Source organism: Bos indicus x Bos taurus, chromosome 28 (genome assembly GCF_003369695.1).
Source record: "Bos indicus x Bos taurus breed Angus x Brahman F1 hybrid chromosome 28, Bos_hybrid_MaternalHap_v2.0, whole genome shotgun sequence".
NCBI classification, from domain to species: domain Eukaryota; kingdom Metazoa; phylum Chordata; class Mammalia; order Artiodactyla; family Bovidae; genus Bos; species Bos indicus x Bos taurus.
Window position 1 is genome coordinate 22,389,974 of NC_040103.1, and position 25,621 is coordinate 22,415,594.

The following is a 25,621-nucleotide window of genomic DNA, read 5'->3' on the forward strand; positions in this document are numbered from 1 at the left end:
TATGGAGAAAGACGGGCCAAACAGGCCTTCTACTCGCCAGTTACAAGAGGCTTGACAGAAGCCTCTGATAGGGCAATAACTCCCGTGGCGGAGGCAGTGCATGTCCCTGCACACTTGTCGCCACCAGGGTCTCTGCAAGTCAAGCTGCTGCACCACCTTCACACTCAACTCTCACTGGGTCAGAACTGCCACAGGGAAAAAAAAAAAACCTCTTGGGTCTGTGCACATACGATCACTTCAGTAGTGTTCGACACTTTGTGACCCTGTAGCCTATGACCTACCAGGCCTCTCTATCAAGGAGGGGAGTTCTTTAGGCAAGAATACTGGAGTGTATTGGCCAATACTGGTTGCTATATCCTTCTAGAGCACTACATATCCTGCTACCCTAGCTGCCAACTTCCCTGAGTACCTGGTGCTGCCAGAACCCCTGAAACCCAAGCAGCTATACCACCTCCACACCTGGCCCTACAGGGGCAAACCCAAGTCCTCCATGCCAGCCTCAGGAGCAAACCCCAGTGGATGACCCACATGTAGAGGTGGAAATAAAATCACAATTGAAACCCAGGGGCAGTGTGACTAAGGAAGAAGACCCAAAACCTCCCCACTAGCTGTACAAGATGCAGATTAAATCCACACAATCAACTAGGCAGACTCTGTGTCTATGGAATATATAAAAGGTCACTGAGAGCTCCCACAAAAGAAAACGCAGAAACGCTGGTTCTGATAGCTTTGGACATTGGAGGCAAGAACACATCGGAGTAGGACCAGATCAGAATCTGAGCTGCCCCCACAGCAGGTCCAAAAATCAGCACAGTGTTGGAGGGCATCCTAGGGAGGTGAGGTAGACTGACTCACAGCAAGGGAAAGGATTCTGACAACAGTGACTCAAGAAAAACGTTTATTATTCTTATGTTTTGACTTGTTCTGTAGATTCTTTTTGACATCCCCCCCCCCACCCCGCCCTGCTGTAGTTGTCTTTTTATTGTCACTGTGAAATCTAATTAAGCTTTTGAGCTTTTTTCTTTTTTTTTCTCAGTCACATTTTTTATTGTTGTTATAACCTCTACCTCTATGTTGGGCTTTTGTGGTTCTGGAGAGTTTTCCTTTTTCTTTTTCTTTTTTATTTTCTCTTTTTTAATTTTAATTAAAAAATTTTAAAACCTATTATTTTTTCTACATTTATTCCTTTGTTTGCTTTTCCTACTGTACTTTTCCCCTTGCATTTAATCTTTAATATATATATATAAATGTTCTTAATCTATCTCTATTTAACTTTGCATTACTATTCCTTCTTTTCTTTCTTTCCTTTCCTCTCAACATATTTATTAGTTTTATTTTCATTGCTTGATTACCCAATTGTCACTTTGCTTTAGTTTTGTTTTCTACGTTTGTGCTTTTAGTTAGTTTTGTTCTGGTAGATATAATTTTTGGTTTCCTTTTTTCACCAGGTGGATCTACTGTACTTTATTTTTGTTGGATTGTTTTGATTTTGCTTATGGGTATATAAATATATGTCTATATTCAATCACATTTTTTTATTGTTGTTATAAACCTCTGCATACCCACTGGGCTTTCGCACCTCTGTGGAGTTTTCCTTTTTTATTTTATTTTTTTATCTTTTTTTTTCTTCTTCTGTTTTTTCTCTCATTTTATAATCTTAAGTTTCAATTTTTTAAAATCTATTATATATTTTCTACATTTTTTCCTTTGTTTTCCTTTCTACTGTTCTTTTCCCCTTGCAATTAATCTTTAATGTATATAAATCTTCTTATCTACCTCTATTTAACTTTACATGTCTATTCTTTTTTCTTTCCTTTCTTCTCAATGTATTTGTTGGTTTTGTTTTCATTGCTTTATTCGCCACTAGGCACCTTTCTTTAGTTTTGTTTCCCAGTTTGTGCTTTAGTTAGTTTTGTTCTTCTGTTCAGTTCAGTTGCTCAGTGTCCGACTCTTTGCGACCCCATGAATCACAGCACGCAAGGTTTCCCTGTCCATCACCAACTCCCAGAGTTCACCCAAACTCATGTCCATTGAGTCAGTGGTGCCATCCAGTCATCTCATCCTCTGTTGTCCCCTTCTCTTCCTGCTCCCAATCCCTCCCAGCATCAGGGTCTTTTCCAATGAGTCAAGTCTTCACATGAGGTTGCCAAAGTATTGGAGTTTCAGCCTCAGCATCAGTCCTTCCAATGAACACCCAGGACTGAAGTTTTGTTCTTAACTGCTAAATATAATTTTTCATTTTCTTTCTTTGCTGGGTCAATCTATTGTACTTTGTTTTTGTTGGACTGTTTTGACTTTGCTAATGAGTGTATATGTACATGAGTATATCCCATTATTTTATTTTTTTTAATTTTATTTTATTTTTAAACTTTACAATATTGTATTAGTTTTGCCAAACAGCGAAATGAATCTGCCACAGGTATACCCGTGCTCCCCATCCTGAACCTTCCTCCCTCCTCCCTCCCCATACCCTCCCTCTGGGTCATCCCAGTGCACCAGCCCCAAGCATCCAGTATCGTGCATCGAACCTGGACTGGCGACTCGTTTCATACATGATATTATACATGTTTCAATGCCATTCTCCCAAATCTCCCTACCCTCTCCCTCTCCCACAGAGTCCATAAGACTGATCTATACATTAGTGTCTCTATTTCTGTCTCGTACCTGATTTTGTAACTGCCGTTTGGGCTTGATCTTTGGTTTCTCATTTTTGGATATTTGTTTTAATATCACTTAATTGCATAACAAACCACTTGTTGAAGCTTCATTCTTCACCAGAGATTAAGCCCTGAGCCTTTGGAGTGGGACCACTGACTCCAAGACCCTAGACTATAAGAAAACTAACCCTAGGGAGTACCAAATAGTGAGAACTCACACAAAGGAAACCACTTGAATACAAGACCCAGCATCAGCTAACCACCAGTAGCACCCTGTGCAGGACACTTCATCTAAACAAGGAAGAAAACAAAAATACAAACTCGATAATCAGCAGAGAGCATTACCACCTCACTCAGCCTTGCCCATCAGAGGAAAAACAAACAAAAAAAGAAACAAAAACTGAGCACAAATTTCGCCCTATACAAAACTTACACAAACCACTGGACCAACCTTAGGAGGGCAGAAACCAAAAGGAAGAAAAAAATTCAATCTCAAAACCCAGGAAAAGGAGATCTCAAATACAATAAGTTAAAAAAAGAAAAGAAAAGAAAAGGCAGGAAATACTACAAAAATGAAGGAAAAAACTAGAAACACAGAAGTCCAAATAAATGAAGAGGAAACAGCTAACCTACCTGAAAAAGAATTAAGAATAATGATAATAAAGATGATCAAAAACCTTGAAAACAAAATGGAGAAAATGCAAGAATCAATTAACAAAAACCTAAAATAATTAAAGAATAAACATACAGACACAAACAACACAATTACTGAAATTAAAAATACTCTAGAAGGAATTAATAGCAGAATATCTGAAACAGAAGAACGAATCCATGAGCTGAAAGATAAAATGGTGGAAATAACTTATGAAGAGCAGAATAAAGTAAAAAGGATCAAAAGAACTGAGGATAGTCTCAGGGTGCCATTGCCTTCTCCACAGAAACCTCTAGGACAATACCAAATGTAGCAACATTCAAATTATAGGGGTCTCAGAAGAAGAAAAGGAAAAGAAAGGGTATGAGAAAATTTTTGAAGAGATTATAGTTGAAAATTTCTCCAACATGGAAAAGGAAATAGTTAATCAAGTTCAAGAAGCACAAAGAGTCTGATACAGGATAAACCCAAGGAGAAACATGCCAAGACACATACTAATCAAACTAACAAAGACTAAACACAAAGAAAGAATATTAAAAGCAGCAAGGGAGAAGCAACAGCAATACACAAAGGAAACCTCATATGCTTAACAGCTAATCTTTCAGCAGAAACTTTGCAGGCCTGAAGGAAATGACAGGATATATTTAAAGTAATGAAAGGGGAAAATCTACATCTAAGATTACTGTACCTGGCAAGATCTCATTCAAAATTGATGGAGAAATAAAAAGCTTTACAGACAAGCAAAAGTTAAGAGAATTCAGTACCACCAAACCAGCTTTACAATGAATGTTAAAGGGACTTATATAGTCAAGAAATACAACAGAAGAAAAAAGATCTACAAAATCAATCCCAAACAATTAAGAAAATGGCAATAGGAACATATATATAATTACTTTAATGTATGGAGCCAAGAACACACAGGAGTAGGACCAGATTAGAATATGAGCTGCCCCACAGCCAGTCCACAGATCAGCACAGTATTGGAGGGCATTCTAGGTGAGGTTGACTGTGACTCCCAGCAAGGGAAAGGACTCTCAGAGCAGTGACTTGTGGACATGGGGAGAGTGGAGGGGAGGAGTGGGTGAGATGTATGGAAAGAATAACATGGAAACTTACATTGTAAATAAGTAAGTGAAAATCTCTCAGCCGTGTCCGACTCTTTGCGACCCCATGGAATATACAGTCCATGGCATTCTCCAGGCCAGAATACTGGAGTGGGTAGCCTTTCCCTTCTCCAGGGGACTTTCCCAACCCAGAGATTGAACATAGGTTTCCTGAATTGCAAGCGGATTCTTTACCAGCTGAGCCACAAGGGAAGCCCAAAACTTACATGACCATATGTAAAATAGATATCCAACAGGAATTTGCTGTATGGCTCAGGAAACTCAAACAGGGGTTCTGTATCAACCTAGAGGGGTGGGATGGGAAGGGAGATGGGAGGGAAGTTCACAAGGGAGGGGATATATGTATACCTATGGCTGATTCATGTTGAGGTTTGACAAAAAACAAGAAAATTGTGTAAAGCAATCATCCTTCAATAAAAAAATAAATTAAAAAAAAATGAACTGAAAGATAAAGATACAAGATACAATGAAAATCACAGAAATTAATAATATATGTTGGTAAACTATATAGAGTTAAAACAAATAATTGTACTGTTGTGTTCTGAAAATTGCTGATGTTAAAATTTTAAACAAAATTTTAAAAAGTTAAAATCTTTGTGTTCAACACATATGATCTATGTATAGGTTAAGGAATAAACAAAATGAGTGGTGTCAAGAGCTTAAATTTATGTTACTCCATTATTTTTTTGTTTGGGTAATATTGATTCCTGCTTTCTTCTGAGTTCAACTTGTGTTTTTTTCTTTTAAATTCATTGATTTAAATGGTTAGATATCCTGCATATGGATATATGTATTGTATATCCATATGCAATACTTTTCACTGTGGCATATACAATTATATATGTATTCTATTTAGACTGTTATAAGTTCTGGGTATAAAACAATAAACAAGTCAGATTTCTTATTTCTGTTAGGGATATTGAGGCAGCGCACATATAAACAAATGAACTAGGTAATCCAATAAGCACTAATTATAAACTGGAAAGTAACAGAGTCTTGTGATATAGATAAACAGGTTATAAGAAGTCTTTAAAACAGATGGCCAAGAACTTCTCTGATGGATATCCCAAGACTAGAACTAACAGCCATGGAAACTCATGCAGATTAACCCTTATATCTGTTTTTATTTCTTTTCCTTTGTCTCAGTGTTTATGTTCTACCCTCTTTGCTACATCTTTGGCTATAGCTATTCATCTTTTACAATTTCATTCTATCCCTAACCAATTCCCCATTCCCTTCAAATAGAATATACTCAAGTTATTTAGAAATCTCTAGATCATGTGCTGATCAGCTGCCTTCTTAATTTACTACTTTGATTGTCTTTCTTTTATTAACTATTCTTTTCTCATCTACCTTGTAATGAATTAAGAAGGGTTTTTTCTCTGTCACCACTTATTGAAGCCACTTAAACAAAAGTAACCATAAATTTAGAATTGCCAAAACTGTACTATCTTTTCAATCTTCACTTTAATTAAGACACCTTCATGCAAAATAATTAATTGATCATTCACTGAAACTTAACTATGATTCAAGAATCCTTCTTTGCATATAACAAAAATTCTTATTATGCCTTGAGTGCTTTGTCTTTATGGGATTCTATTTCTTCTTCTCACTTCTTAAAAGCTTTTTTTAATCTCTTGAATTTGTCCTTGTTGCTTTTATTCTAATTTTAGATTCTGCCTGTATACATACTCTTTATACTAGAGAACTCTCATTGACACATTTATCAAGCTGATATAAAATAGTTTTTAGTTCAGGTTTCTTTCCATGATGTATTGTTTCCCATGTAAAATGTATGAACACTCTTACATGCAGTTCAATAACAAAAGAAAAGAAAAAAAAATGAATCAAAGACTGGGCATAAAATTTAAATAGAAATTTCTCTGAAGAAGACATACAGATGGCCAAGAGACACATAAACAGATACTCAACATCAGTAATTAGAGAAATGTAAATCAAAACTATGATGAGGTACCACCTCCCACTTGTCAGAATGGCCTTTATCCAAAAATCTACAAGCAATAAATGCCAGAGAGAAAAGAATCTTCCTATACTGTTGGTGGGAATGTAAATTGGTATAACCACTATAGAGAATAGTATGGAGGTTCCTTAAAAAACTAAAACTAGAACTACCAAATGACCCAGCAACCCAACTCCTAGGCATATATCACAGAAAACCATAATTCAAAAGGGTGCATGCACCCGGATGTTCATTGCAGCACTATTTACAATAACCAGGACATGGAAGCCACCTAAATGTCCATGGACAGAGGAATGGATAAAGATGTGGTACATAATACAATGGACTATTACTCAGCCATGAAAGGGAATGAAATACTGCCATTTGCAGAGACATGGGTGGACCCAGAAGTCATCTTACTGAGTGAATTAAGCCTGAAAGAGAAAAACAAATATCATATAATATCACTTATATGTGGCATCTAGAAAAATGGTAGAGATGAACTATTTGCAAAGCAGAAATAGATTCACAGATGTAGAGAGGAAACTTATGGTTACTAAGGGAAGATGGGGGGTAGGAATGAATTAGGAAACTGGGACTGACATATACATGCTGCTGCTGCTGCTGCTTAAGTAAATGCAGTCGTGTCCGAGTCTGTGCGACCCCATAGACGGCAGCCCATCAGGCTCCCCCATCCCTGGGATTCTCCAGGAAAGAATACTGGAGTGGGTTGCCATTTTCTTCTCCAATGCATGAAAGTGAAAAGTGAAAGTAAAATTGCTCAGTCGTGTCTAACTCTTAGCGACCCCATGGACTGTAGCCTACTAGGCTCCTCTGTCCATGGGATTTTCCAGACAAGGGTACTGGAGTGGGGTGCCATTGCCTTCTCTGATATACACACTACTATGTATAAAACAGATAACTAATGAGAACCTACTATATAGCACAGAGAGCTCTACCCAATACTCTGTGATGAACTAAATGGTAAGGAAATCTAAAAAAGAGGGGAATATATGCGGAGGACCCTGGTGGGCCGCAGTCCATGGGGTCACTAAGAGTCGGACATGACTGAGCGACTTCACTTTCACTTTTCACTTTCATGCATTGGAGAAGGAAATGGCAACCCATTCCAGTATTCTTGCCTGGAGAATCCCAGGGACGGGGGAGCCTGGTGGGCTGCGGTCTATGGGGTCACACAGAGTCTGACACGACTGAAGCGACTTAGCAGCAGCATGACTGATTCACTTTGTTGTAGAGTAAATACTAACACAACATTGTAAAGCAACTCGTTTCATACATGCCAGTCCAGGTTCGATGCACGAGACTGGATGCTTGGGGCTAGTGCACTGGGACGACCCAGAGGGATGGTATGGGGAGGGAGGAGGGAGGAGGGTTCAGGATGAGGAACACAGGTATACCTGTAGCGGATTCATTTTGATATTTGGCAAAACTAATACAATTATGTAAAGTTTAAAAATAAAATAAAATTAAAAAATATATATATCGACGCCTGAAAAAAAAAATTGTAAAGCAAATATATTCCAATAAAATGAAAACAAATGTGTGAACTCTTTATGCCTAAATTCAAATTTAATTTTTACTAGAAATATGTTTCTTTCATGTATATTTCCTATCTAGGTTAATTGTATAAGCAGAATAATAACAAACATTTATTAATCTTTACTTTCAGAATAAAACATTAGAAAAAGCATGAGTGATTTGTTTAGAAAAATGTAAATATTATATTAATTATCTTAATATAAGAAGTATAGTAGAAAGAAGTTGGGTTATAAATGAAATGTAGGACAGAAGCAATAAAAGGCAGAAGAAAGGATAAGAGTGCATATTTCTTCATCATATAGAGTGAGAAGTTGAGATATAACCAATATACATATAAAAATATATGTTTTATAGATAAGAAATGTTATTAAGGTCTATAAATATAAACAATAAAATAATAAACTCATAAAAGTAGGAAAACATGGAAGAAAAAGTAATATAAATGCCATATATTCTCTTTTGCAGGAAAAGCCAATAAATCATACCTCATAAAGTATATTGCTTAGAGACATAGAGATAATCACAAGGAATGATATCAGATAAAGTTCAAAGTATTTACCTGCCTCTCCTTTGTGGAGGTAAGGATTGTTTTTCATAATTTTTAAATTACTCAGTGGGTTTTAGTTTGATATTTCCCTATTTTACACACACACACACACACACACACACACAGATATGTAGAATATAGTACATGTCAGTTGTAATATATTAGTATTTTTATATATGAGGAAAACATATGTGTGTATGTGTTAATGTTGTTTGAATCAAGTTTCCTAGGAATACTGTAGTATCTTTCAACATGTAAATTTAAGTTTGGTATTATATATGGAAAATGTTTTTGATTTAGACTTTATATATTAGTTGTATTATTTCTTAATTCTTCAAAGGGAGTCTTGTCTCCATTTCAAGCTTTTCTTCCTCTGAGTATTTTATTTTTTTCTTAAAAATCTTTATCTCATAGTCATTCTTCTGGTTAATCTCCTCTTGTCTTCCCCTTATGGAATTTTTATTTGAATCTATTTTCCTTTGGGCACTAAAATTTTTCAACTTTTAGACATTTTTATCCCTTAATTTCTTCCCTAAGTCTTATTAACTCATTGCATTTCTCATTTCCCTTTTCTCTTTTAAAATTTATCTTAGTTTTTGATTTTATGAATCCAAGTTTTAAAATATGCGTCTCCAACTCTTTAGTTTTTGAATTTCACTTTAGTTTGCAGTATTGTGTTGCAGTTTTATTTGGGTTTTGTATTTGTTTTTTAGATGTGAGGTTTCTGTCAGCTAAATTGTTCTGATGCTGTTTTTTCAGCTTTATTAAAGCATAATTGACAAAAATGCATTTATAGTGTACAATGTGATGGTTTGATATATCTATACTCTGTGAAATGATTACAACAATTAACTTAATTAGCACATCCATTACCTTACATGATTTTTTTTTTTTTTTTTTGCATGAGAACTCTTAAGATTTACTCTCAGCAAATTTCTGTATCAATATTTATGGTCAACATGCTATATATTAGATCTTCAGAAATCATTAATCTTATAACTGAAAGTTTGTAATCATTGACCAACATCTCTCCATTTCTCCCACTCCTCAGACCCCACCGTTCCACTCTCTGACTTATTTTTTTTAAGATTCTACATATAAATTTATAAATTATAATAGTATTTATCTTTCACTGTGTGACTTATTTTACTTAACATAATGCCTCCCAGGGTCATCCATGTGTCCCAAATGGCAGGGGTAGGGTTTCCTTTATTATAACTGAAAGAATTCATACATATCATTTATTTAAATGTATGCTGCTGCTGCTGCTGCTGCTATGTCGCTTCAGTCGTGTCCAACTCTGTGCGACCCCATGGACTGCAGCCTACCAGGCTCCTCCATCCATGGGATTTTCCGGGCAACAGTACTGGAGTGGGGTGCCATTGCCTTCTCCCATTTAAATGTATAATGTATACAAATTTATTTTTATATACCATGTTTTCTCTATCTATTCATTCACTGATGGACACTAAGATTGTTTCCATTTTTTGACTATTGTGAATAATGAATGCTACAGTGAACATGGGAACAACAGTATCTCCTAAAAAAGTATTTCATTTCCTTTGCATATGTACCCAGAAGTATGCTCATTTTCTATGTCTCATTATGTAGCTTTTTTTGTCATTGATCTGAATCTTCTCCATTTTGGGCAGGGATCCTAGACAACAGCACTATCTTTAAATCATTACTGTGAAGTATATACTATCCTAGGACATCACTGGTGGCTCAGAAGGTAAAGAATCTACCTGCAATGCAGTAGACTTGGGTTTGATCCCAGGGTTGCAAAGATCCCCTGGAGGAGGGCATGGCAACCCACTCCAGTATTTTTGCTTGGAGAATAGCCATGGACAGAGGTGCCTGGCATGCTATAGTCCATGAGGTTGCAAAGAGTCGGACACAACTGAGTGATTAAGAACACATACTTTCCTTAGTGGATAACATTAAGATGGTGGTGTGGGGAAGGGGAAAGGTTGACATATAATGTGATTCTCTTTCATTTCTCCAGGTAATTTCCTATTGATGTCTCTCTCTCTCTATATATATAGATAGACATATATATATATATATATATATATATATATGTCCATTACATTACATGTATGTATGTATATGTATTACATTCAGATCAGATCAGTCGCTCAGTCGTGTCCGACTCTTTGCGACCCCATGAATCGCAGCACGCCAGGCCTCCCTGTCCATCACCAACTCCCGGAGTTCACCCTGTATTACATTGCATATATATATATATATGTAATGGACATATATATACACACACACACACATATATATATATATATATATGTATATATAATGGACATATATATACATATATATATATATATATATATAGTAGAAGAATTGTCCATTCTTCTACTAGGACATTTAAAATTTTTTAATATATGTAAGAATTCATCATATATAAATAACATCAAAATTTTGTTATTTTCTGTTACAGATGTTTATTCGATTCTTTATTTATATTTCAGCATGGTTTAGGACATTCTATTGATACTTAGAGCCTTCCATGATATTCAATTTCATGATCCATTTTTATGAGGTCTTTGTGCATAATGCTTAGAAAACTTTTCTCAGGCTTAACATGAGTGAAATATTCATGAATATTTTCCATTTATTATTATTTTTAAATTACATTTATGTCATTACTCCATCTAAAAGTTATTTTTATGTTTAATGTACACAATATAAATGGTTTTATAAGTATACTAGATCTGCTTCAGAATATTCTATTCTGTGGCTTTTATAATTACATCAAGACTAAATTATTTTAATTCTTCTAGTTTTGTTCATTTAGTAACTGGTAAGGCAAGCACTCTATACATTACAGTTCTTTGGCTAGTTCTATAAAATAATATTTTGAAGTTACAGTCACCCTGCTTATTTAACTTATATGCAGAATACATCATGCAAAAAGCCAGGCTAGATGAATCACAAGCTGGAATCAAGATTGCTGGGAGAAATATGAACAACCTCAGATAGGCACATGACACCACTCCAACGACAGAAAGTAAGGAGGAACTAAAGACCCTCTTGATGAGGGTGAAAGAAGGGAGTGAAAAAGCTGGCTTTAACTCAACATTCACAAAACTAAAATCATGGCATCTGGTCACATCACTTCATGGCCAATAGATGGGGAAAAAGTAGAAGCATTAATAGATTTTATTTTCTTGGGCTCCAAAATCACTGCACACGGTGACTGCGACCATGAAATAAAACGATGCTTGCTCCTTGGAAGAAAAACTATGATAAATCTAGACAAAATATTAAAAATAAGAGATATCACATTGCCAACAAATGTCCATACAATGAAAGCTATGGTTTTTCCAGTAGCTTTTGAACCTCAAGCTCCAAAACTTTGGCCACCTGATGCAAAGACCTGACCCATTGGAAAATACCCTGATGCTGGGAAAGACTGAAGACAGGAAGCGAAGGGGGCAACAGAAGATGAAATGGTTAGATGGCATCACTGACTCAACAGACATGAGTTTGAACAAACTTTGGGAGATGGTGAGGGACAGGCAAGCCTGACATGCTGTAGTCCATGAGGTTGCAAAAAGTCAGACACGACTTAGCAACTGAACAACAGTAACAATAAGAAACATGTTCATTATTTCTAGAATACACACACAACGAACAATTCCTTCGTGCACATCATTAAGTCTTTGTAATTTCAAATATATCTGGTTGATATCTCCGTATATAGCTATGAAAATCAATCATTCAGAAAGCTTCAATATAAATCATAATTAGATTTACCATTTTTGTGTGTGTGTAAAAAAAAGCTAGTATAATACACAGAGAAGGTTCTTGAGAGTGAAGGCATTAAGTGAAGTGAAGCTCGCTCAGTCGTGTCTGACTTTTTGCGACCCCATGGATTGTAGCCTATCATGCTCCTCCGTCCCTGGGTTTCTCCAGGCAAGAATACTGGAGTGGGTTGCCATTTCCTTCTCCAGGAGATCTTCCCCACCCAGGGATAGAACCCAGGTCTCCTGCATTGCAGGCAGACGCTTTACCATCTGAGCTACCAGGGAAGTTCAAGTGGCTTCTAAAATTGTTCCTGAGGTGTTTATGAGAAACTGCCTCATTTATTTATCAAACCTTTAGAAACTACCTATAACTTTCTAATTCTTTATCGTTTACTTTCCCCATACCACTTAATTTTTAGCACCTGACACTCAGAGAAACTCAAAGTTTCACTAATTTGACAAATGTTTCTAAGATGATAAATATTACACACCAATTCCCACACAATTACCTTGTGAAGTCTGTCATCTCCATCATGATCATACACATCTTCTTGGCCAGAACAATGATATCATTGCTCGTATCGTCCCATATCTCAATTTCAGCATCCAACTTGCTCTTCACTTTCTTGAAGTCAGCAACTTGCTCAGCAATCTTTTCCTTTTCTGCCTCAGGCAATTGAGTCATCTTAGCCTAAAACAGGTGATAATTCAAATTATAATCATTCCATTATGTCAAATACATTTTACAATGAAGTGATTATTATCAGATGTTTATAAAATGTGTTCCTTTAAGAATAGAGACATAATGCTTTTTTGTTTTAAATGTATTTTTAATAGGATAATTCCTTTACAACACTGCGTCAGCTTTTGCCATACATCAGCACGAATCAGCCATAAAGTCATATAACAAAACTACCCAGGTTTAACTTTTTATATGAAATCTATTGAATCATAATTGTTTGCAACAATGTTAGAATGTAAAATTACAGTATTAGAACTACAACATTAAATTAATGAATGTCAAAGTATAATTTAATATATGACATATTTAAATCTATTCCTTAATATAAATGTAGGACTTCCAAAATTTTGAATGTATTATAAATTAATTCAAACATAATTTAATGTCTCACATGTTAGACAAGTATATACCTCTTTAAATTATACTAACAGTATGCCTCAAAAGGTACAAATATAAAAACATATTGAAATGAGACTATGTATAAATATGTATATATTTACATTAAAAGATGGAATTAATTACAAACACTGAATACACATTGGTAAACAGTACAGTACACGTTTATAAATCATATGTATATAGATAAGCACATTTATAAAATTCTAAGGATTAATGTGTATATGGTGCATATAAACATATTCAGGTGTGTATGTGTACACAAACTGAGGGAAGGATAAAAATGTTATAGGCAAAGTTTGCTAAGGCAGCCCTCCCTAATTAGCATCCTGAGATTTGAGGTGTAAATTCTTAGGCACAGTGAATTTAATGCACTGGTGTAGTAGTATTCTTTGTATATAGCATATTTTGAACAGTATGCAGACTTGCCTCTTGCATTTGACATTTGAAATGTGGGATCATAGTAAACCATCCACACTATTGTGATGTGTGCTTAGTCACCCAGTTATGTCTGACTCTGTGACTCCATGGACTGTAGCCTGCCAGGCTCCTCTGTCCATGGGGATTCTCCAGGCAAGAGTACTGGAGCGGGTTGCCATGCCCTCCTCCAGGGTATCTCCCCAGTCCAGTGATCAAACCCAGGTCTCCTGCTTTGCAGGTAAAATCTTTACCATCCGAGCCACCAGGGAAGCCCACCATACCACTACACTACCATATAAACAATTATAGCACCTGAAACCTATGACTTTTTATCAAATAAAAAAGAACTCTGAAATGAAAGTGATTTAATAATATTAATCAAGGTCATAAAATTTCATGAGATTGTCTACTCAATCATCTTGTCAAAAAAGAAATTCATACATAATCAAAAAGTAGAACAAGCACATAGGTTTGAGATGGAACATTTATAAGTGATAAATCCTATATAAGTGGAATTTTATTTGATTATTCATAGGAAATATATGATAGCTACAATTCCTATGCATTTCCAGATGTTAATTTCTAGTTTACCTATCAATGGCAAAATTGGAAGACATAATCTAGAAAGCTTTGCAAAAGTATGATTGCTAGATTCAGAATACTGAAAACACATTTTATCGGGCAGTAGTGTACAAGAACAATGAAACACTAAAATATATTAATGGAAAGAATTATAAGAATGATCAATGGAAAATCTAACCAAAAAAGAAAAGTCACAGAACCAATGTCAATTATCTGTCATTTATTACCAATCAGAGGCCTAATTCAGGGTCTAAAATAACTTGGTATTTTTAAATTTTCAGGATTAATCATCCATACTTCAGTTAGCACAAGGCTTGATACATATTGAGTGTACAGTAAATGATAGTTTCTTCTTTATTTCTTTTATTTTTTAACCATACCACACGGCATGTGGAATCTTAGTTTCTTGACCAGGGATTGAACCCACTACTGCCTTGGAAGATCAGAGATGTCACCAGGGGATGGCTAGGGAAGCTCAATAGTTATCTCTTATTCAATGAAAATATCAAAATACAATCACATATATAGCACTTAAATTTGCTTTGTTTTCCTTATTTATTTCAAGAACTAAAATAAGCTAGGAGACTAAACTTTTGATTGATGAATGTACAGATGACTCTTCCTTAGGAGGTAAAAATAGATTGTAGTTTCTTTTCTCAGGAAACATGGCCTATGTGATAAGCTTATAAGAAGAGCAACTTTCATTGCTGCTGGTATGTGGCAAAACATATAAATAAAGACATAGCTACCTTTTAAATCAATAGTATACAAGCCATTAATAAAGCTATAAGGTACTAACCCACTAAACTAGCTGAAAAATAGAAATGAATTTTCCTTTCTTCACTCCTAGTCATTATCATTTTCTCCATTTTCATAAAAAGGTAATTAAAGTTGCAAATAATGAAGCCATAGATCAATTTATTTGGGGCCTCTTTTTATAGTCTTTATCTCAGAGATAATAAATGTATGACTCTGGATCTAAGAAATAATTTTGAAGTGTATTCTGGAATATTGTGGAAACATTTTCACTGTCTTCATGATAAAGTTCAAACTATTCTAGAGGTGATCTGATTAAGTGTATTCCAAGTTCAGTTCCTTGGAATGTCACTAATTTACAATATGATCTTGAAGAAGTCACTTAACTCTCCTGTCTACATTTCCCCAGACACAAAACAACAATAATTGCAACTGCTATCCACCTGTCATGCAGGAAATAGAGTCAATTATTCGATAGCATTGAGACTGACCCTGTCCTGGACAAGAATTTCATGGATTGCACTCAATTTCTTTAATAACATCTCAACTCACATGGTGAATTACACTTGGCAGATATTTACTCCTGACAAGATAAAGGCCAAAAGTCAGGCAATAGTTTATAAAATTAAAAGTTCTAGATAATTCTGACCTTTTTTATTACATGAGGAAAAACAAGAACAATAAAGCATTAAATTACTGAGTGACACCTTTACTGAAGATTTTAGTGCTTCTGTGAATGACTTATTATATGCCATCAATCAATTTCAATTATTATGAAAAAGCAAAATAGAACTTCAGAGAATATTTGATATTTAGGAATTATGGGTGAAAGTTCCTTATTGGATTATATTTTTGCAGGATAAGCAAAGAACCGAGGTACGAACTTAAAGATAAGTCAAGCAAGTGGAATTTCTAACATTATTACTGGCTGGCTAAGTGGTTCTACTCCTGCTCAAATATATAGAATATAACTCTGATATAAAGAGCTATTGAAGGCTTTTTGAATCCCTGCCATTCAAATGAAATTACATTGTATGTTAACTGATTAAAAAATTTATCCCAAAAGATAATGAAAATAACATTATATATGCTAAATACTCTTCTAGGCAAGTTAACATATATTTAAAATTTAATCATCATAGCAGCCCTATGAGGTAAGAGCATTCTTACTCTAATATTATGGATTATGAAACTGAGTTTCTAAAAGGTTAAGTGATTTACTCAAGATTATAGTGTTAGTAAATGGTAGAACCAGGATGAAAACCCAGAAACTCTAGCTCCAGAGTTTTCATTCTATCACCATGCCTGCAAATGAGAGGACTACCACCCACCAAATACCAAAATATCTACCTTCTCCTCAATGGTATTTCTCTATCACCTTCTATTTTTGAAATGCTTATTGTCCATAATATGTCTCATATAATTTAAAATCGAAGTTTTATTATTTGTAAATTAGAAAAAATGATATTGACTGAACAGATTGTTTTAGAGATCAAATGAATATGAATACAGCTTTTAAAGTTCTTAAGTGCTATTAAATGCTAATGGTTACTCATACTAAGAGATTCAGTTCTTCACTCGATACAATTAGTGATCCTCAGAATTCTAAGGTTATTCTCCTCTCTTCAACAAAAGCTCCCATTAGCTTATAAGACATTTTCAAGTAATACATATATCATTTATAATTTTAGCTCTGAAACAGAGGTTACCAGAATTTTTCAAAAAACCAAGAGAGTACATCTATACTAGTATATATTTCGCAATAAGTCTATTACTTTAACTCTGCTGCTGCTATAATGCAAAAGCAGTAGTAGACCCTATGCAAACAAATGAGCATGACCATGTTCCAATGCAACTTTATATGGACATTTTAATTTGAATTGCATAAAATTTTCACATGTCAAAAATATTATTCTGATTACAGCTGTCCTGAATTTCTTTAAACATTGAAAGATGTAAAACAAACAAACAAAATAATTCTATCTCATGGGCTAAAGAAAAACAGTCAATGGGCCAGATTTGACCTGCTGACTAGTTTGCCAGCACTTGCCAAATCCTTGATCTTTATTTTCAAGTTTGTCAGCAGTACTACCTGCCTCAGGCTTGTAATCTTACTTTTTTTTAAGTCCTCTCCTTGTATCTATCCCATTCTGTTAGGCACAATGGTTGTCCATTTTATCACCAGTACATTTATCACATTCACCTCTTTCTTTGTATTTCACTTACTATTATACAAGCTCAGATCTTAATTTTCTTTCATTTTCAATCCTTCTGTCTTGCTACCACTTGATTCAATCTGAATTTGATAAGATTGTACAATTGTTCAGCCTAAAACATACCATTCATGTCTTCTTATTGAATGAAGGATACAAATTCCTCAAATATCACCATTAAATTTAAAGTAGAAAATTCACATAGAAAATTTCCCAAACCATAAATGTACAATTGAACAACTTTTATAAATTGAGTGAATCCATGTACTGAACACCCAAATTTAAGAAACACAAAAATTAGCAGCATCCCAAAGGCCTCATGTGTCCTATTATAGCCACTATCTCTCAAGAACAATCACCTGTATTTCTAAAGCTATAGATTTTCCTGTTTCTGAGCCTTATAAAAGTGGAATAATAACAATACTCTTGTACCTGGCTTCTTATGTCAAGCTTTTATATATTTGAAATACATCTATAATTGATGCATGTAGTTATAGTCGGTTTATTCTCATTGCTCTATACAGACAGTATTCCACCTTGTGAAACATAAAACCATTTACTTACCTGTAATTCTATTAATGACCTTTTGGGAAGCATTCTATTTTTGATTGTTATGAATAGTGAATATTCTTATATTTTTCTTTTTGTGCACATACCGTTGCATTCTTGAGACTATATCTAGGAGTGAAATTACTATGACACAGGCTTCACTATGACCTTTGTCTCTATGAGCTTTTCAATGTTATTTCTCCTTCCTTTCAGGCACTTTACACTCAAGCTGCTGCTGCTGCTGCTAAGTCGCTTCAGTCGTGTCCAGCTCTGTGCGGCCCAATGGACGGCAGCTCACCAGGCTCCCCCGTCCCTGGGATTCTCCAGGCAAGAACACTGGAATGGGTTGCTATTTCCTTCTCCAATGCATGAAAGTGAAAAGTGAAAGTGAAGTCGCTCAGGCATGTCCGACTATCTGCGACCCCATGGACTGCAGACTACCAGGCTCCTCTGTCCATGGGATTTTCCAGGCAAGAGTACTAGAGTGGGGTGCCATTCCCTTCTCTGTATACTCAAGCTAAATCAAGCTATTTGTTGTTGCAGGTAAATATCTTAAGGTATTGCCCACTAATTATTTTGCTCATTTTCTTTCCACATCTCATCTTTGTTGGTCCAAACTTAATTATATTCCAAGCCAGATGCATTGAGTATATCTTTCTTCTCCAGCTATATATAATTATTCCTTTGAAAATCTCAGAACATGTTATGAAATCTTCTCTCAGGATCTTTATATTGTTCTCTGTTGTAGCCTAGTTGTTTATGAATGTGAATATCTTATTTTACTAGATGAAAGGTCTTTGAAAGTATAACCATCTTTCAGAATAATGGTGGATCTACTTGTTGCTGTTGTTGTTGTTTTGGTCTTCTGCTCCTAGACTATTGTTGTTATTTAGTCACCAAATCCTGTCTGACTCTTGGACTGTAACCCACCAGGCTCCTCTGTCCATGGGATTTCCCAGGCAAGGGTACTAGAGCGGGTTGCCATTTCCTTCTTCAGCTCCTAGACTGAATGTTTCCTCAAAGTTGGGACATATATATGATAAATGTTTGTTTCAAGTTGTTAATAGAAGCTGTCAACACATAAAGAAAAACAGGAGTGTAAGATCAAAAATTTTATAGCACTGATCTTGTATTTTCTTGGTCACTTACATTTACACATTTCCTAAGCTCCTACCTCTAAAAGGGAGAAATTAATTTCTCTTATTTTATCTGTTCACTTCTCTTTTCATTTTTTAAAATTTAATTTTGTCTTATATTTGAGTATAGTTGATTTACAATATTGTGTTAGTTTCAGGTGTACAGGAAAGCAATGCAGTTAAACATATACCCATTCTTTTTCAGATTTTCTATTCCCATGTAGGTTATTACAGAATATTGAGTAGAGTTCCCTGTGCTATAGGGTAGGTCCTTGTTGATCATCTATTTTATATATAGTAGTGTGTACATGTTAATCTCAAATTCCTAATACCCTACTTTCAAACAGAATTTTGTTATTCCTCTATCAGTCAGTTCAGTTCAGTCACTCAGTCATGTCTGACTCTGCAACCCCACAGACTGCAGCACACCAGGCTTCCCTGTCCATCACCAACTCCTGGAGCCTTCTCAAACTCATTGTCCATTGCGTCAGAGATGCCATCCAACCATCTCATCCTCTGTCATCCCCTTCTCCTCCTGCCTTCAATCTTTCCCAGATCAGGGTCTTTGGAAATGAGTTAATTCTTTGCATCAAGTGATCAAATTATTGGAGTTTCAGCTTCAGCATTAGCCCTTCCAATGAATATTCAGGACTGATTTCCTTTAGGATTGACTGGTTGGATCTCCCTGCAGTCCAAGGAACTCTCAAGAGTCTTCTCTAAGATCACAGTTCAAAAGCATCAATTCTTCAGTGCTCAGCTTTCTTTATAGTCCAACTCTCACGTCCATACATGACTACTGGAAATACCATAGCTTTGACTAAATGGACCTTTGTTGGCAAAGTTATTTCTCTGCTTTTTAATATGTTGTCTAGGTTGTTCATCACTTTTCTTCCAAGAAGCAAGCATCTTTTAATTTCATGGCTATAGTCACCATCTGCAGTGATTTTGGAGCCCAAGAAAATGAAGTCTCTCACTGTTTCCATTGTTTCCCCATCTATTTGCCATGAAGTGATGGGACCAGATGCCATAATCTTAGTTTTCTGAATGTTGAGCTTTAGGCCAACTTTTTCACTCTCCTCTTTCACTTTCATCAAGAGGCTCTTTAGTTCTTCACTTTCTGCCATAAGGGTGCTGTCATCTGCATATCTGAGGTTATTGATATTTCTTCAGCAATCTTGATTCCAGCTTCTGCTTCATCCAGCCTGGCATTTCTTATGATGTACTCTGCATATAAGTTAAATAAGCAGGGTGACAAATTTCCTTTCCAAATCATCCTTTCCTGATTTGGAACCAGTCTGTTGTTCCATGTCCAGTTCTGTTGCTTCTTGACCTGCATACAGATTTCTCAGGAGGCAGGTCAGGTGGTCTGGTATTCCCATCTCTTAAAGGATTTTCCACAGTTTGTTGTGAGCCACACAGTCAAAGGTTTTGGCATAGTCAATAAAGCAGAAGTAGATGTTTTTCTGGAACTCTCTTACTTTTTCGATGATCCAGCAGATGTTGGCAATTTGATATCTGGTTCCTCTACTTTTCTAAATCCAGCTTGAACATCTGGAAGTTATTTCTCTAACACTACACTAATTGCACAATTGATCTTATCTTTTTACCTACTTTTAAGTTTCACTAAGCTCATCACTACAACCTAAAATAGTGATATGCTTATATTAGTTTTTTTTAATTTTTTTTACTTAAAACATCAAATGATTTTCATTACCTGTTTTAAAAAAGATAGAGAAAAAAATGGTAATAGAAAAAAGGCAAAAAAAATGTTGTTATACAGAGGTTCATTCAAATCTCTGCTCTGTCAAATACTAGCTTTGTAGACAGTAACTTAACTACCTGCAGTTTCATCACATGTTAAATAATAATAATCTCATTAGGGGTTTTCTGACCATTGTCTGTAAACAATGGTACCTAGAATATATTAGAGTCTTAGTCAATGGTGCTTACAATTAATATATATAACTACAAGAGCATGGCCTCCAAGAGTTTCTAAAATATTATGGAAGAGCAAGTCTCTCAGTCATGTCTAACTTTTTGTGACCCCATGGATTACAGCTTGCCAGGCTTCTGTCTCCATGGAATTTTCCAGGACAGAATACTGGAGTGGATAGCCTTTCCTTTCTCCAGGGGATCTTCCCAACCCAGGGATTAAACCTAGGTCTCCCGCAATGCAGGCAGTTTCTTTACAATCTGAGCCACCAAGGAAGCCCATTATGGAAAAGGGCACTTAAAAATACTCACATAGCTATCTCATAGAGTTGAAGAAGCAATCAAGTAATACACTGAGTAAATATATTCCATAAGCAAAACCATATAGTAGAGAAGCTCACCATAATTCTCTTATTTGCAGAAGTTCTAGAATCTAAATTGCTTATTTTGTAGATAAAGAAACTGAGTCCTAGGAAAAAAGGCTCTTGAAAAATGTTATCCAGCTAGTTAATGGCAGATTTGTTACATAAATCTACCTGTTGCCATTATTAATATTTCTTTCTTTCCATAAAATCACTTCGCTTTCATTTCAGTCACTCAGTCATGTCCGACTCTTTGTGACCCCATGAATCGCAGCACGCCAGGCCTCCCTGTCCCTCACCAACTCCTGGAGTTCACTCAGACTCCTGTCCATCGAGTCAGTGATGCCATCCAGCCATCTCATCCTCTGTCGTCCCCTTCTCCTCCTGCCCCCAATCCCTCCCAGCATCAGAGTCTTTTCCAATGAGTCAATTCTTTGCATGAGGTGGCCAAAGGACTGGAGTTTCAGCTTTAGAATCATTCCTTCCAAAAAACACACAGGATTGATCTCCTTTAGAATGGACTGGTTGGATCTCCTTGTAGTCCAAGGGACTCTCAAGAGTCTTCTCCATCACTTTGCTTTACTTAGCTATAAATTTTATGTGAAAATTGAATTCTTAAGCAAATCATATGATTCTGCTTCCTTCCCTATCCATAAACTGGGATAGAATACAGTAAGAGTATTTCATTAAAATAAGTAATCCACAATTACTATTTTATAAATATTAGGAAATTTCTAATTGATTAATATTATTAATGTGGGTGTTAATTATTATTAACATTAATGTGAATGTTAATTATTATTAACATTCAAAATAAAATGTTTTTAAATATTAAAAATATGCCTGATGTATGCATATTAGATAAATATTTCTGAAGGAAGAATTCTTATTCTTACCTCCAGAGTTTATTGACTAGTAGCATTTATAATTTTTTAATAAGCACAGAGGCATTTGGGAATGAAGATGTTTTTAATATATCAAAAATATAAGCAGTAGAATATTTCTAAATTGGAGTTTAGAAAATCTAAAGTACTGCCAGCAGAAATTCAAGTTAATTAAAATTTGGAAAAAAAATGTATTAAAAAAGTGTTTTTGGATTGATTTTAAGCATACTAAATTGTAATTTCAAACATATTCTTGAGAATTCGTTAAGGAAAGTTTTCCGTAATATTTTAAAATGATATTTATAGATTGAAATTGGACTCTGCTTTAAGGAATAATATACATTTCTATATTTTTATACATAGTCTTTTACATCAAATTTATAAATATATTAGCTTTACAAAGTTCTCCATTTCCTCATCTGTCAAAAAAAATTAGTACTCTTAAAATCTTGTGGGATATACTCACATATTCCTACTAAAGAAAACCTATCTCATTTTATTATAAAACATTATAGTCTTCAGGGGCTCGGTTGAAACAGAGTTAAGTATTAAATCATCAGGCTTAACTTGATTGATTGCCTACCTTATAATGGTAATTATAATAATGGAAATTAACATTTGTTCATGCTTCCCACATGTCAGTCACTTTGCTAAGCACTTTTGAAAAATTACACCATTTGAATAATAATATTCTAAGGTTCATATTGTTAATATCTACCTTTTACAATCATGGAAAAGAGGCCTGTAGGGGACATATACATATTACCTATAAATGAAGAAACACTTCCAAGGTGTTTTTGTTGTTTTTTATTTTTATGCTATCAGTTCAGTTGTTCAGTCGTGTCCGACCCTAAGCGACCTCATGGACTGCAGCACGCCAGGCTTCGCTGTCCATTACCAACTCTCAGAGCCTACTCAAACTCATATCTACCCAGTCGGTGATGCCATCCAACCATCTCATCCTCTGTCATTCCCTTCTCCTCCCGCCTTCAACCTTTCCCAGCATCAAGGTCTTTTCCAAAGAGTCAATTCTTCGCATCAGGTGGCCATACATCTTTATTTATGGCTTCATTTGCAGCATAGATTTTAGCACTAGGAGTTAAATGTTAGCCTTAAGAAAAACAGTCATATACTGCTTTCAAAACAACTTATGTCTTGGTTTTAGGATAAAATAAAGCTGTAAAAAGCATTTGGAAAACAGAAAAATTTGAGTATAGGTTGTTAGAAAGTATAAAAAGTGATTATTAATATTCCTGTAATGATAACAATATTGTGGTTATATAAGATAATACAAATTATTTTAGGAGATACTCACTGAAATATTTAGGCATAAAATGTTATGATGTTGCAAACTTCTTTGAAGTGGTTTAGAAATACAAAGCAATTATGACTCTGGAAGTATGTTAAAAGTACTGTATCTAGATCATGGAAATATGTGTGTATATTACAGAAGGGTTAAATTTTTCCATACATTTAATGGAAAAGTAAAATCAATAAACAAAATTTAAATAAAATTAAATTAAAATTTTAAAAGAATTATTTTAAAAAATTTAAAAGCTTGGAAAACAGATATTTTCTATTTTCTTATTTTGTCAAGGTATCAGGGATTTTTATAGGTCATATAGTTTATTCTCTTATCCTAAAATACAATTTCATCTGTCATATCACTGATCAAAGATGCTTCAACCTCTCTTTGGACATACCTGAAGCCTCTATTCTGAGTTCTCTGGTATTAAGAGACAAGTAAGTTTTACTAATAAAAAGTGAAAGAAAGTGAAAGTCGCTCATTTATGGCTGATTCTTTGATACCCCACAGTCCATGGAATTCCCCAGGCCAGAATATTGGAGTGGGTAGCTTATTCCTTCTCCAGCGAATCTTCCCAACCCAGGAATCCAACCCAGGTCTCCTGCACTGCAGATGGATTCTTTACCAACTGAGCTATCAGGAAAGCCCCTATCAGTAAAAACAAAAATTGAATGAGATTCATGACCTACGAAAGTAATCCTCATATAGTTAAATATGACTGAAGATTCACAGAAAACAAGTTCATTCAGGATCCTGGTGTGTATCATATGATTGAAATTTAAGTAAATGTGACTATGGTTTTTCCAGTAGTCATGTATGGATGTGAGAGTTGGACCATAAAGAAGGTTGAGCACCAAAGAATTGATGCTTTTGACTGTGGTGTTGGAGAAGACTCTTGAGAGTCCCTTGGACTGCAAAGAGATCAAATTAGCCAATCCTAAAGGAAATAAATCCTGAATATTCATTGGAGGGACTGATGCTGAGGCTGAAGCTCTAATACTTTGGCCACCTGATGTGAAGAGCTGACTCATTGGAAACAAGACCCTGATGCTGGGAAAGATCGAAGGCAGGAGGAGAAGGGGACGACAAAGGATGAGATGTTTGGATGGCATCACCAACGCAATGGACATGAGTTTGATCAAGCTCCAGGAGATGGTAAGGACAGTGATGCCTTGCGTGCTTCTCTCCATGGGGTTGCAAAGAGTCAGACATGACTGAGGGGCTGAACAACAAAAATGAGTATTCTTATCTATATAGTCCTCTCTATATTTTTTTTAATATAAACATTATAAGGATTTAGAATAATTTATATTCAATTGCATCATTTTTTTCTTTAGATCTTCATTCTAGGTTTCTGTAATAATTTTTGTCTCAGGTCTTGCCAAGGCTGAAAAAGTAGAAATCCTCAGGCTTTGAAGCTACACTGCTACACATAAATAAGGAACAATTCAATAAGAAAATATTATAAAGGCTGGGAGAAATCCAATCAAGTCTTAAAAAGCCCATTCATTTTATTTACAAGACTGCCTTTAGGATGTGACTCAGACCTTAGCAAATTATACTTTGCACACAATTTAAGGAAGTTTAGTTACCTGAATTCCATGCCCCAGTTTACAGTAAATTGGAAGTAGACAGAAAGAATGCTAGTCTGACCTCAGGAAAGGAAAATAAAATCTATCAAAGAAGTGACAGAAAGCTCAGATAACTCGGGGTCTTTCAGTTTATGAATAAACTTTCCTATGCAAATCAGGACACCTCCATCCTATCAGTGTATTATAGCATAGTACAATTATGTTTGGTCATAATAATGACAGTGACTCATCTATAGCATCATCACCTAGCATTTACTTCATAGGAGTTATATGGCACCATTCCTGCTCTCAAAAAATTTAAAATCCCTCTGCCCAGAAAATATCAAATTAAATTAGGAATATTTCAATTGGTAAGTTAAATAACATGGAATACAATTTGAAGACCAGGTCCAGTAGATATTTTTTTTAAGTTTTAAAATGTGTATCTTCATCCAAAATAACTTGTTTTAGAACTGTTCCAGAAAAACAAGTGTTTTACTAAATAAGG

The 25,621-nt window shown here is 35.1% G+C and overlaps 1 protein-coding gene across 4 annotated transcripts in view; it reads right to left on the bottom strand.

Moving 5' to 3' along the window:
• The window catches only part of CTNNA3 (catenin alpha 3), a 1,910,358-nt gene that overhangs the window by 150,101 nt on the left and 1,734,636 nt on the right, over positions 1-25,621 (bottom strand). For all 4 annotated transcript variants that reach the window (XM_027530426.1, XM_027530429.1, XM_027530428.1 and 1 more), the window contains one exon: positions 12,774-12,955. In XM_027530426.1, coding sequence (XP_027386227.1) covers positions 12,774-12,955 — 182 coding nt within the window. The remainder of the gene's footprint in view (positions 1-12,773; positions 12,956-25,621) is intronic.